Consider the following 13962-nt stretch of genomic DNA (forward strand, 5'->3'; position numbering starts at 1 on the left):
GTTATAAAGACTGCGCATACTCGCCAATTTGCCGAGAGCTCACTCAGAACCTCCCACCCAAACACTGCCGACAAGAGACAAATGCAGTTTTACTTCCACAACTTAGTTAGCAGGTTTAAACGCATTGGACAAGTTCAGTAATGAATGTGCGTGTGTGTGTATACTGCTTACAAAATAGCAACTTGTGCGGCAGCTTCCAAATCCCGGCCTGGAATGCCCTTGCACATTTATGTGCAACACTACATGTACACGCAGACTTCGGGATCTTGCAAAATATCACTTCTGCATGTACATACTACTTATGCTTGGATTTAGCATGTGTCAACATTTCGAAAATTCACCCCTAAATATACAACTAGTAATTTCATATAAAAACAGGATGGGGAAATAACTGCATGGGATGTAGAGGCAACTGTACAATCCGTTGTCTTCAAAGGAAGAGCCAACAGAATGTGCAAGAGTATAAGAGCCAGGTACAACATATTGGTAAAGCCTTACTATAATCCAACTTTCAGAAATCCATATTCTTATATTTAAGCAAAAACCCGATACATATTGGGCTGCATATTCAAAACGTGTTCAGTATTCGATAGCCAAAGACGTTTCTGGGTATATTCAGCAGCCAATAGATAACCGGATAAGTCACTTATCCAGCTATCTTTTATATGCATAAAAAGTGGGTAGGCAGTGAAAGGATCAAAGCAGTACTACTTATCCGGTTAACTTAACCACATAAAGGAAAATTAGTTTCTTACCTGATAATTTTCGTTCCTGTAGTACAACGGATCAGTCCAGACTGTTGGGTTTTGACCCCCCTCTAGCAGATGGAGACAGAGATGTTTTTAAAACAAAGCTCCGCCTTATATAGGAGAGTGCCACCTACAGTCTGGCAGTATTACGTAATGTCAAAGCAAGATGGCTCCCATAAGATAGACTAACTCTTGAACTGGAAAAAATTACAACCGGGTCACTGAACCCTTCTAAGACCTGAAGAACCACTCAAGGTTAATCCAATTAAATTTCAAACCCTTAAGAAAACGAGCGGACTCTCCCCCACCTGCATGACTGTTCGGGCGGGACTCTGGATTGATCCGTGGTACTACAGGAACGAAACTTATCAGGTAAGAAACTAATTTTCCTTTCCCTGTATGTACCCAGATCAGTCCAGTCTACTGGGATGTACCATTGCTGTTCTTACCTGGGATGGGATCCAGAGAGGCCTGCTCGCAGCACACCTTCTCCAAATCCTCCCGACTCCGCAGCTTGCACATCCAACCTGTAATGCCTCGCGAAAGTATGTAGTGACTTCCACGTAGAAGCCCTACAAATCTCCTGTGGAGAAACTAAGTGACACTCCGCTCAGGATATCCGACACTGAAGCTCGGGTTGGCGAAATGTCTCGTTCTAGACACCAGGACTCAAAAACCTTCCATACGCTAACATACGCGAGATTAGTAGATGTTTCACGTGACCGGAGGAGAGTGGAAACTACCACAGGAGAATAACCCTTGCGACTTAGGAGGCGCTGTTCAAAAGCCATGCCACTAGACAGAAGCGATCAACTTCTTCCAAACAAATGGAAGTAGATATGGGATCTCTGGGATCTCTGGAATCCATAGTGGACCTGCCACCACTATATTGAGAAGTTCTGCAAACCAAGGGTGCCTCGGCCATTCCGGCGCTACTACAATTACTCGAGCCAGATGACGCTCTATCCGTCGGAGTACTCTGCTGATCAATGGCCTAGGCGGGAATATGTACAGAAGAACGTCGATAAGCCAGGGTAGTACAGGCCATCTACCCCTTCCGCTCCTGTCTCTCGGCGACGAGCGTAGAACCTCGGAGCCTTGGTGTTCTGAAATGTTGCCATGAGATCCATGCTGGGTCTGCCCCACGCTACACATATGCGCTGAAAAGCATCGTCTGCCAACTCCCATTCTCCGGGATCGAGATGATGCCGGCTGAGGAAATCCGCTTGCACGCTGTCCACGCCTGCAATGTGAGACGCGCGATGCTGGCTAAGTATTGTTCCGCCTAACTGATCAACTGACTCGCTTCCACGGCCACAGGGTGGCTTCTGGTTCCTCCTTGGCAGTTGATGTACGCCACTGTGGTCGCCTTGTCCGACAACACCCGGACAGCTCTCACCTTGCAGAAGAGAGCAGACTGCTTGTATCACTAATCATACTGCCCAAATCTCCAACTGATTGATCGACCACAGAGATTCCTCGGGAGACCACAGGCCCTGTACCGATCTCCTCTGGCACCCTGCTCCCCAGCCGGAGAGACTGGTGTCCGTGGTGACCACTGTCCATTCGGGCACCTCCAGAGGAACCCCATGGGATAGATTGTCCGTCACCAGCCATGTGAGACTGTCCCGTGCCGCCCCTGTAAGCGGCAGAGAGAGAAAGAACAGCTCGGATACTGGGTTCCATCGGGATAGTAATGCGTACTGCAAGGGCTGCATATGAGCAAAGGCCCAAGGTACCAGTTCCAATGTTGAAGTCATAGATCCGAGCATCTGTAGATAATCCTAGACCCTGGGGGTACTCTTGAGTAACAAGCCCCACACTTGAGCTTGTAACTTGGAGATGCGTTCCATGGTAAGAAAAACTCGTCCCATCTGAGTATCGAAAAGAGCTCCCAAATACTCCAAGGACTGCGAGGGTATGAGCCTGCTCTTTGAGAGGTTGACCCCCCAGCCCAGTGACTGAAGGAGCTGCAGTACTCTGTGAATCGCGGCCCTGGCCAGCGTTTCCGATTTCACTCGAATCAGCCAGTCATCCAAGTAGGGGTGGACCAGAAGACCTTCCCTCCAGAGATGGGCCTCCACCACCACCAAAACCTTGGTGAATGTCCTGGGTGCAGTGGCTAGACCGAAGGGTAGAGCCCGAAACTGAAAATGCTGACCCAGAACATAGAAACATAGAAACATAGAAATGACGGCAGAAGAAGACCAAACGGCCCATCCAGTCTGCCCAGCAAGCTTCACACATTTTTTTCTCTCATACTTTTCATTTTCTCTTAACTCTTGGTTCTATTTCCCTTCCACCCCCACCATTAATGTAGAGAGCAGTGATGGAGCTGCATCCAAGTGAAATACCTAGCTTGATTAGTTAGGGGTAGTAGGGATAGTAACTGCTGCAATAAGCAAGCTACACCCATGTTTATTCCCTTTACCCAGACTATGTCATACAGCCCCTATTGGTTGTTTTTCTTCTCTCCTGCCGTTGAAGCGGAGAGCCATGCTGGTTATGCATTGAAAGTGAAGTATCAGGCCCTTTTGGTTTAGGGTAGTAACCGCCGTAACAAGCCAGCTACTCCCTGCTTTGTGAGTGCGAATCCTTTTTTTTTTTTTTTTTCTTCTCCCCTGCAGTTGAAGCTATTCTGGATATGCGTGAAGCCTCAGCTTTTCTTATTCCCCTGCTGTTGAAGCAGAGAGCTATGCTGGAAATGCTTGATGTATCAGCCTCTCCCATGCCATGAAGCAGAAAGCCATGCTGGATATGCATCGAAAGCGAAGTATCAGGCACATTTGGTTTGGGGTAGTAACCGCCGTAATAAGCCAGCTACTCCCCGCTTTGTGAGTGCGAACCCTCTTTTCTTCTCCCCTGCCGTTGAAGCAGAGAACTATGCTGTATATGCTGTATATGCTTGGAAACCTTTGATGGTCTGGACGGATACCTATATGAAGGTAAGCTTCCATAAGATCCAGCGATGCTAGGAATTCCCCCTTTCTTACCGAAGCAATGACGGGCTGTAGGGTTTCCATATGAAAGTGAGAAACCTTTAGACATTTGTTCACACTTTTGAGATCCAGAATGGGCCGAAAGGACCCCTCTTTCTTTGGCACCATGAAATAAATGGAGTAGCGACCCCTTCTTTGTGCCTCTGGCGGAACTGAGACGATGGCCCGTAGCTGCAGCAGCCGCTGCAATGTCTCCCGAACCGCTGTTCACTTTGTGGCATACCCACAGGGGGAGACGAGGAACCGATCTCAGGGTAGACATGCAAAATCTAAAGCATAGCCTTGTTTTATCACAGTCAGCACCCACTGATCTGTAGTCACTTTGGTCCACTCCTTGAAAAATAGGGACAGCCTGCCCCCTACCACCGGCATCGAGGAGTGGACCAGCGCCCCTTCATTGAGAAGACTTGGACCCTGGGGAAGGCTGAACCACACCGGTTCTGCCAAATCTTCAGCCCCGGAATGGCTAGGACCAGGCCTGCTGCTTCGCTGGTCCTGGACGAAAGGAAGGACTGGGTGCCTTTGTTGGTCGATACCGCCGATTCCCTCTGAATCTGGCCCGAGACGAGAAGGAACCTCAAGAGCGCGGTCTGTCTTCTGGTAACCGATGGACTTTATTATCCCCCTGGGATTGGATATCTTCCAAGTTTTTTCCAAAAAGTAGCTTTCCCTTAAAAGATAGGGATCCCAGTTGTGCCTTAGATGACACGTCCGCCGACCAGTTTCTTAGCCACAAGAGTCTCCGGGCAGAGACCACCGACACCATGGACCTTGCCGACATACGCAAGAGATCATGGAAGGCATCAGGGCAGTAAGCCACAGAGGATTCTAGACATCCAACCTGGGCAGCCTCCTCATCTGAAAAGCCCGCACTGGCTTGTAATTGCTGTACCCAGCGGAGTCCCACTCTCATTGCAAAATTATTGCAAATAGCTGCCCGAACCCCCATGGCTGAGACCTCAAAAATCCGTTTGAATTGCACCTCCAACTTTCTATCCTGTAGGTCCTTAAACGCTGTCGCCCCCGTGACTGGGATCGTGGTTTTCTTGGTGACCGCAGACACCACGGCGTCTACCTTAGGGACACATAATGTCTCCAAAGCCTCCTCTGGCAGAGGATACAGCTTGTCCATGGCCTTACTGACTTTCAACCCAAGATCCGGGGTATCCCATTCCCGGAATAACAAATCTGTAGCCGAGAAATGGAAAGGAAAAGCGGTGGCAGGACCTCTCAGGCTCAACAACACAGGATCCATCTTACTGAGTTTGGAATCTTCAGGAGGGCTGTCAATACCCAGCTCAGTATGAATAGCTGGAATAAGGGGTACCAGTTCCTCTTTGCGAAAAAAGCGTACCACTTTAGGGTCATCACCCTCCGCGGCCTGTGAGCCTCTTTCCGCCTGTTGTGGATCTGGATCCACCTCATCCGCTCCCTGCGGAATCTGGGGCTGAGAGTCTGGATCTCCGGGATCTAAGTTTTGTGATGAAGAGCAGGTACCCCCCCCCCGAGGATCCCCGGTGCAGAGGGGACGCTAAGGCTTGATCGGACCCGCACCCTTACAAGTCTTAGCGCGCTTGCGAGCATGGGATCTAGTCCCCAAGGAGGCAGGTTCCCCCCCTCCTGCAGTTTCCCTGCTTCTTTTGCCTTAAAAGCCTTATGTAGAAAAACAATGAAGGATGAGTCAGAGGAGGAGTCAGAAGGTCCCTCAGGACTGTCCTCCGTGTCGGGGGAAGCAAGTAGCACCGGTTCCCTGTCTTTAGGAAGCCTTGGCTGAGGAGGAAAACACCCCTCCCCCATAGCTGCCTGAGTAGCAGAGCGGAACGTCTGTAAAATGGCCTCCGTTTCCATGCTCAGCTGAAAAGGATCAGGTGCAGGCTGAACAGCCTCAGTTGCAACCGAGGAGATTCGTGCTGACTTAGTTTTCGGCCCTTTTTTGGAGTTTCCTGCACCAGAGAAGCCATCTCCCCCCGGTAGACATGCTGCACACACTCCCTCACGGGAGAGCCACGCACGGGCTGAGCTGCACGCACGACACCCGGTCGACCGTGGCATCGGGGGAGCCGGCAAAGAAACCAACAGCACAAAATATCCCAGTTCAAAACGCGGCAAAAAAACCCCCGCAATGAGAGGGCGCGGGAGAGGAAACGGCCCAAGATTAACAATAGGGTCCTCAACCCTCGTTGGCAGCTGCCTCAAACCAGCAGGGGATGGCCCTCTCAGGACCTACCTCCCTCTGGGAGGCTGACCACAGAATCGCTAATTTGCTCTTTATGTTTTGATTTTTTTTTTAAGGAGACCAATTCACTAATTTTCCAAGACAACTATCCACTAATTCTGACTAACTATCCTAAACAAATACAATATCCTGACCAGACTGTAGGTTTTGCACCTCCGCCATCTACTTGGAGACAGAGTAATACTGCCAGACTGTAGGTGGCACTTCCTATATAAGGCGGGGCTTTGTTTTAAAAACATCTCTGTCTCCATTTGCTAGAGGGAGGGCAAAACCCAGCAGTCTGGACTGATCCAGGTACGTACAGGGAAGAGCGAATATCGCTCTTATGCGGTTAAATTAATCGGATAAGTTAGAGGTCTAACTTAACCAGATATAACTTATGCGGCTAAGTAGTGATTTCTGTGTGGATATTCAGCTGAATATCCCTTGTAACTTAGCCAATATGGCTGAATATTGAGCCCATTACCTGTAATGTATATAAAAGAGTCTGAGCCAACACTAAATAGGTCATTACAGAGTAAAAGATTTACTGAACATGCGTTACAGCGAAAACTTCCATTGCTTCAAAACAGGTGCTGATCCAGAGCAATAATTCTGCTGGGAGAAACATCCTGTTGTGGAAAACTGATTTTGTTTTTCCCTAAACCACTGGGTGGATTTTGGAGATATAACTGGCTCAACATGATGGACTTTTAATTGCTCTTTGACCCAACCGACTCAGTTACTGTATTATCATTATCATGCGTCATGTCTCCCCACACAGCGACTTTTCAGATCAAACAATGGATGGTACGTACCAGTTCCAGTGGCCCAAACAAGAAGTGGACCAGCTCTGCAGAGCTCGGGTTCTGAATGTGCTTCTTCAGTTTGGCCTGAGAGAAGAGGAAATGGCCATGCTTGTTAATAAGGAAGGTGACCCCCCAAGCCTCCCCAGTAGAGATTTCTATTATCAGGCACTTTGCTATAGTCTGCCCCCCCTCAGTAAAAGTTTGATCCAGCACTGTGAAACTAGCCCTAAAGTGATAGTGAGGCTCCTGTTGCCATATCAGTTTTCTAGTCCCTTTCATCAGCTTTGAACAGTTTGCACGGCAATGCACTAATAATGCAGAAAAGAAATGTACTTTGTATTCACTTGCATTTATTTTTAAATTGCATCCATGTTTCCGTAAACAGCATCCTTGAATGCTTGCCTGGCAATACATTAGCCTTGCTCATGGGTCAAAACAACAGAGCCACGTGTTAGTCATCTCCCGAGTGCTCAGACCACCTTCCCCGAGACCGCTCTGCACCCACACCTGCTGAGGTCAGAAGGAAGTTCACTGGGCACCGTCAGAGCAGAAAAAGGAAGAGTTTGGTCAGCTGCATGTAGAGGGTTTTGGAAGGTGCTGGAACTCTTTGTGCCTTACCAGGAGGTTCAGGGCCAGCTTGATCTTCTGGAAGCAGTCGATAAATTCTTCCTCCGTGGGAGGCTTGGCTCGCAGCGTGAGCACACCCTCTGTGGAGAAGGAGAGAGGGAGGAAAGCATGAGAACCACCGAGTTTACTCTTTGATTTCCAAAAGCAGGGCTCCCGGTGGCTGCCAGAACACAGCATGCACTGGTCTTTAATATGGCGTGGAATGATTCTATGGAGGGCGATCTTCACAGGCCACTTATACAGCTAAAAGGACCTTTTGAAAATTTCCTGTCCTCCCTGTAAGTAAAACTAGTGCAGGTGTTCCCAGGGCCAAGGATAAGGCAGGGAATTTCATAAAACTCTACACGGCTGCATACACGCACCGATATGGCCGTGTGGAGATCTACAATATTATTTTATAACCCAGGCGTATCAGATACATGCAGATTATAAAATACGTGAATTACGCCCCCCCCAACATATGCGGATATGTATGCTTACGCGCAAATACATGCAATGCATTGAAGGTGATTACTTTTGCTACCAATGTAAAAAATATACGTGCATATACTTTACACACAAAAACAGTAGCACATGCTCAATGTACAACCCAATTTAAGCGTGGAAGTCTGTAAATTCTAAAACCTGCGTGCACAACTGAAATGACCAGTTTTCCAATTTCTTTCACCCAGTCCTTCTCCAGGACCTCGAGATCTTCCTGGTTCTTCAGCCTGAACTCCCCCAGTTCACCCGGTCCTCCCACCCAGTCAACAATAGGCAATCAATAAGTCTGAAATCAATTACGCAAGATAATTAGCAGATGTAAAATTATGCAGGTGAGTTGCTAAATATCTGCACGTAAGTCTCTTATAAAAATGTAACGTACGCCTCAAAACACCCCTTTTCTTCACATGCATATGTGTGCACAAACCCTAAAATATGCGCAAACTTTCAATGTTTCTAAAATAGCAATTTTGCAAGTACAAGCCACGTATGTGAGCATATGCTAATTTTACGCACCTAAGTGCTTTGAAATTTCACCCCTATGTGCGTTGTTTTGAAGGGGACATTTTCCAGAAAAAGAGCAGATGCAAATCCCTGCAACACTTTTTTCCAGGGAAACTAGCCCAGTACTTTTCCTCTGGGAACTGGTGCAGTCTGTGGCTAAAAGTGCACATGGACTTCGCAATCACCCATCAGTATCTGAATATTGTCCCGTAATATTCCTGCCCAAGCTTGCCTTCCACAGCCCGTTCAAAGCTAGCACCAGCCCTGTAGGTTGGTGGGTACGAGACTGAAGGTTTTCCTAGGACAGTGACCCAGCAACTCTCCCTGACATACCAGAAACAAATCTGGCCACCTCGCTTTCCTGCCTTGGCCTCTGCCAGCCTTCCCTGCTTTTTTCAGTTTTACCAGACATTCCTTCCTGTGCTCATTTTTCTGAGATCCCTCATATGTTTTGAATGCCTAGCCAATTGGCTCTTAACCTTTCAGTCTCCTCTTTTGAAACCTATACCAGTCTTTTTCTCTTACTTTTATTTGCTTCATTTTACTTTCACCCACTGTTCTACTTTAGAAAGAACTTCCCACCCTGCCGGCACCCCCGATTTTAACAAAGTTGATGCTCTTGTATAACCCCTAGTTGCTTTGGCTCTTATATTAAACCACTCCATCTGATGATCACCAGTGCTGAAATGGCCACATACCTGGACATTAGAAACATTTTCTCTATTTGTAAGCACCAGATGAAGTACTGCGCCCTCCCTCGAGGGGTCCATCACCATTTGCCTGAGGACAGCCCTCTGGAATGGAGTCCAGGATCTCACCATTTCTGATTTCACAGATGGTGTGCTCCAATCCACATCCAGCAGATTACAGACCCTCCCCCTTCATCCTTGTCTTATCTTTGATTAGATCTCTAACCATCTTTTCTGTCTTAGTCACATGTCTGTAAATCACTGCAGTGTAGATGCAGTTACCATCTACCCTTCCAAGACCGCCCCCAGTACCTCCTCTCTTACTCTCTATTCTCTGCATTTCTTTTGTTTTAATATTAACTTTTATGTAACGTGCTACTTCCCTACCCTATCCATTCTAAACATATTGCTGCCTGGTGTAGATACAGTCTAGCTCTGGGACTCACTGATCCACATTTCTGTGACTGCAGTAATATCTAGATTCGCCTCAGCCATTAGGTCTAGCAAGTGTGGAATATTATTATTTAAACTCAGAGCTTTCCAGGTTTATCTTTATATGTCCTAATCCTGTCTGGAATTATCTTATCAAAACTGATTTGACTCCTCCTCCCCATGCAGAGTACTAAGACCATAAGAAATATCATTTTGGGTTAGATCAATGGCCCATCAAACCCAGCATCCTGGCTCTGACAGAGGCCAATCTGGTTTCCTTTTATGAAGTACCCAACAGACCTGATGGGAAGATCTATTCTATGTCGTTAGTTCCAGCTCCCAGCAGTAAGAAGTTACATTCCCCAAGCCTACCTGATTAATACTTGTTAATGGACGTGTTTCCCAGAAACTTGTCCATAAGTTTTAACCCAACTATGCTACATGCCTTGACTATATATCCTCCAGCTTAATTGTGCTTTGGCTGAAAAAATGCTTCCTTGAATTTGTTTTAATTCTGCTACCAGTTAGTTTCATGGACTTGCTGGTCCTATCTCACCCCAAGTGATGCTCCTGTTGCCCTTCCCCTGTGATGTATGTGGTGCACTCACTGGTTCTGTCTTACCACGGGGGATGATCCCATCCTCCCAACCAATAGTGTGTGTGGTGCATCTGCAGGTTCTGTTTCACTGTGGGTGATGCCCCCATCGCCCTTCCTCTCATAGTGTGTGAAATGGACTTACTGGTCTTGTCTTACCAGAGATGGTACTGCTGTCCCCCATTTCCCCCTGCTATGTGTGTGCTGTACCTGCTGGAGCTTTCTTTTTATTCTTTTTTCCTTTCTTCCTCTGGTTCAGTTGTCTGAAGGCCTCGGCAGCTTTCTGTAATCTCGCTACAAAGAACTCGATGTCATCCAGGGTGCAGTTCAAAGTTTGCTAAGAAGAAAATCAGGAAACTGCGTGAATTATAGGCACCAAACAGGCACAGAATGGGGTGCAGGAGTACAGGCTGCTGGCCCTCATGGTTGCAGCCTGGGCTTTTGAGACTGCTATATGAGCAGAGGAGTGTTCCTGCTCTTAACTCCTGCCCCATCTGTGACTTCTCCTAAGACATTGGCTCCCTCTATCTGCATCCACATTCAGTTCAAAGTATTCTCACCTACAAGTAATATAGCAGGATCAGTGCATGAACATTTACATCACACATTTAGATTCTTATACTGTATAGGAAACAGAAGCATATGGCATTACAGTGAAAGAAAAGTTTATTAGCATTGGAAAATTAAGAAAATTAACTTTTGTAAGTTATAACAGGAAACCACTACCCTGCTCTATATATCTCAGTTTAGTTCAAGAAAGATTTCAAAATTCCCACCTAAATTCTGGCCAAAACATTAGCATAAATTCTCAATTTAATCTCACAGGTTTGCAGAATACTTTAGACAAACTTCTCTACAATTCAAATGGTTGATGAAGCAGTGGCTGATACAAGGGGAGACTTATTTCCAGTACTAGAGATAGATCCAGGATGAACCTGCTTCATGAAGATGATGTTTGAATTTTCACAAATAAAATAAACTAAAATCCCCTCTCTATTCTAAATAGTACCCATCGTGACAAATCTTCCAAAACTTCCCTAAACTAAATTAGTCTAATACTATTCTTAATACTGTTCATCTAGCTTAAAATAAAATAAAATCAGAGAAGATCTAAAAATTACTTTCCTTTCCCTCACTACAAAATAGCAAACAAATATCTTTCTTAGTATTAAGTAATTTTTGTAGGATGATATTACAAGAAAACTTCTAACTATTTGATACTACCTTTTTCTTTGTTATAAGCAGCCAGCAAGCTGGAAGCTGCAATTAAAGCCTCTCCTCATAACTACAGGAAAATTGGTTCTTACCTGCTAATTTTCGTTCCTATAATACCACAGATCAGTCCAGACAAGTGGGTTTTATTCATCCCTACCAGCAGATGGAGGTAGAGAACAAAACTTTGGGCACTGCCACATATAAGAGAGTGCCACCTGCAGTCCCTCAGTATTAATCGATACCCAAACCAAGATAAGAAAAATAAAGAGCGAACGAGGCTCCCAACATGGATACCCCTGACCAACTAGATAACCATGCAGAAAACGCTAAACCTAGAAATTGAAGCCAAAAAATGGCAAATCTGCTTTACAAATAAATACAGCAGTAGATCAAGCAGTCTTTCGGCAGAGATCTTCAGGGCGGGCCTCTGGACTGATCTGTGGTATTACAGGAACGAAAATTAGCAGGTAAGAACCAATTTTCCTTTCCTGAACATACCCAGATCAGTCCAGACAAGCGGGATGTACCAAAGCCCTCTTACACTGGGTGGGAACCCGAAAGACCCGCTCGAAAACACTCTCTCCAAAAGGGGCCGTCTCCGGGGCCCGCACATCCAAATGGTAATGCGTGGTAAAATTATGCAATGAAGACCACACCGCGGCTCTACAGATCTCTTGTGGAGACACCAGCTGACACTCAGCCCAGGATGGTGCCTGAGCTCGAGTCGAATGTGCTCTAAGACCACTGGAACCGCTCTTTTTTTTGATACATAAGCTGCAGAGATAATCTCTTTCAACCAATGAGACAAAGAAGCCTTAGATGCCTTTTCGCCCTTTTTTGCTCCTCCGAACAGGACAAAATGATCAGAATGACGAAAAACGTTAGTGACTTTCAAGTAACGTAATACCATCCATCTCACATCCAAAAGGTGAAGTTCTCATCCCATCGAGGGATCCCAAGCCCAATCCGGAAACCCGGGCAACTCCAGTGATTGGTTTACATGAAAAACTGACACCACTTTAGGAAGACACGAAGGTACTGTATGCAAGGATACTGTATCGGATGATATACGGAGAAACGGATCACGGAACGGAAGCGCCTGCAATTTCGAAATCCTTCTAGCCGAAAAGATAGCTACCATAAAGACCGTCTTCAGAGTCAGGATCTTCAAAGATACTCGATTCAGAGGCTTGAACAGCTTCTCGCAAAGGACCCGTAGCATGAGATTAAGATTACATTCTGGACAAATGTGATGCAGAGGTGGACGGAGATGTTTGACTCCTCGTAGAAAATGCACCACATCTGGATGGGATGCCAAGGCCTTCCCCTGGACTCTCCCTCTGAGACAACCCAAAGTGGAAACTTGGACCCGAAGGAAACTATGGGCTAATCCTTTGGATAAACCCACCTGCAAAAAAGACAAAATATGGGACACCGACACCTGAAGAGAGTCCAATCCCTGTTGTCCATACCAGGTCTCAAACACCTTCCATACCCTGGAATAGGTTAAAGAGGTAGGGCATCTCGCTTGGAGCAGCGTGGTAATTACTGGTTCCGAATACCCCCTCACGCGCAATCACCTCCTCTCAAAAGCCAGGCTGCGAGACAAAAGTGATCCTCCCAATCGGAAATATAGGACCCTGATGCAGGAGATCCAGTAAATGGGTCAGGTGTAGCCAGCCGCACCAGATCAGGTGTAGCCAGCCGCACCAGATCCACGAACCATGGCCGAGGCCATTCCAGAGCCACCAGACTCACTGACACCATGTGTCCCTCTACACGCCTGAGTACCTTTGCTATCAGAAGCCTCGGAGGAAAGACATACAGGAGGACTCCGGTCAGGCACGGACATATAAGGGCATCGAGCCCCACTGCCCCGGTCTCCCTCCGGCGGCTGAAGAACCTTTGCGTCTTGGTATTGAGACTCGTTGCCATGAGATCGTACTGCGGGGTTCTCCACCGTTCGCAGAGAAGCTCCCAGGCCCTCTGAGAGAATTCCTACTCCCCCGGATCCAACTGCTGCCAGCTGAGGTAATCTGCCTCGACGTTGTCGACTCCTGCGACACGGGAGGCGGCAATTCCTTCGAGATGAAGCTCTGCCCACTCAAACAGCAGCTGAGCTACCGTGGAACTCTTGGTTCCCCCCTGGCAGTTGATGTAAGCCACTGAGGTCGAATTGTCCGAGAAAACTCGCACCATCTGATTGCGGACCAAGGGTAGAAACTGCTCCAGAGCTCGGCGCACTGCTCTCGTCTCCAGGCGATTGATGGACCATGTCTGTTCCGACATCAACCAAAGGCCCTGAGCAGACCTGCCCAGACAAACTGCCCCCCAACCCCGAAGACTTGCATCCGTGGTGACCACCACCCACTCCGGGACATTGAGAGGCATCCCCTTCTCCAGATTGTTCCACGTCATCCACCAGGCCAGACTGGCCCTGGCTGACCCCATCAGGGTCAGGGGCAGGAAATATTGTTGCGACAGAGGATTCCAATGGGACAACTCTGCAGAGGTCTCAAATGGGCATTCCAATGGGATTCCAATGGGACAACTCTGCAGAGGTCTCAAATGGGCAAACGCCCAAGGCACCAGTTCCAATGTGGACACCATCAAGTCCAGGACCTGTAAGTAATCCCAGACCTTCG

At 47.3% G+C, this 13962-nt stretch overlaps 1 protein-coding gene across 1 annotated transcript in view; it reads right to left on the minus strand.

Moving 5' to 3' along the window:
* The window catches only part of EPS8L2 (EPS8 like 2), a 423360-nt gene that overhangs the window by 108105 nt on the left and 301293 nt on the right, over positions 1-13962 (minus strand). Inside the window, 3 exon segments of the mRNA XM_029582244.1 lie at positions 6782-6856; positions 7391-7479; positions 10313-10439. Coding sequence (XP_029438104.1) covers positions 6782-6856; positions 7391-7479; positions 10313-10439 — 291 coding nt within the window.

Source organism: Rhinatrema bivittatum, chromosome 17, assembly GCF_901001135.1.
Source record: "Rhinatrema bivittatum chromosome 17, aRhiBiv1.1, whole genome shotgun sequence".
Lineage (NCBI taxonomy): Eukaryota > Metazoa > Chordata > Amphibia > Gymnophiona > Rhinatrematidae > Rhinatrema > Rhinatrema bivittatum.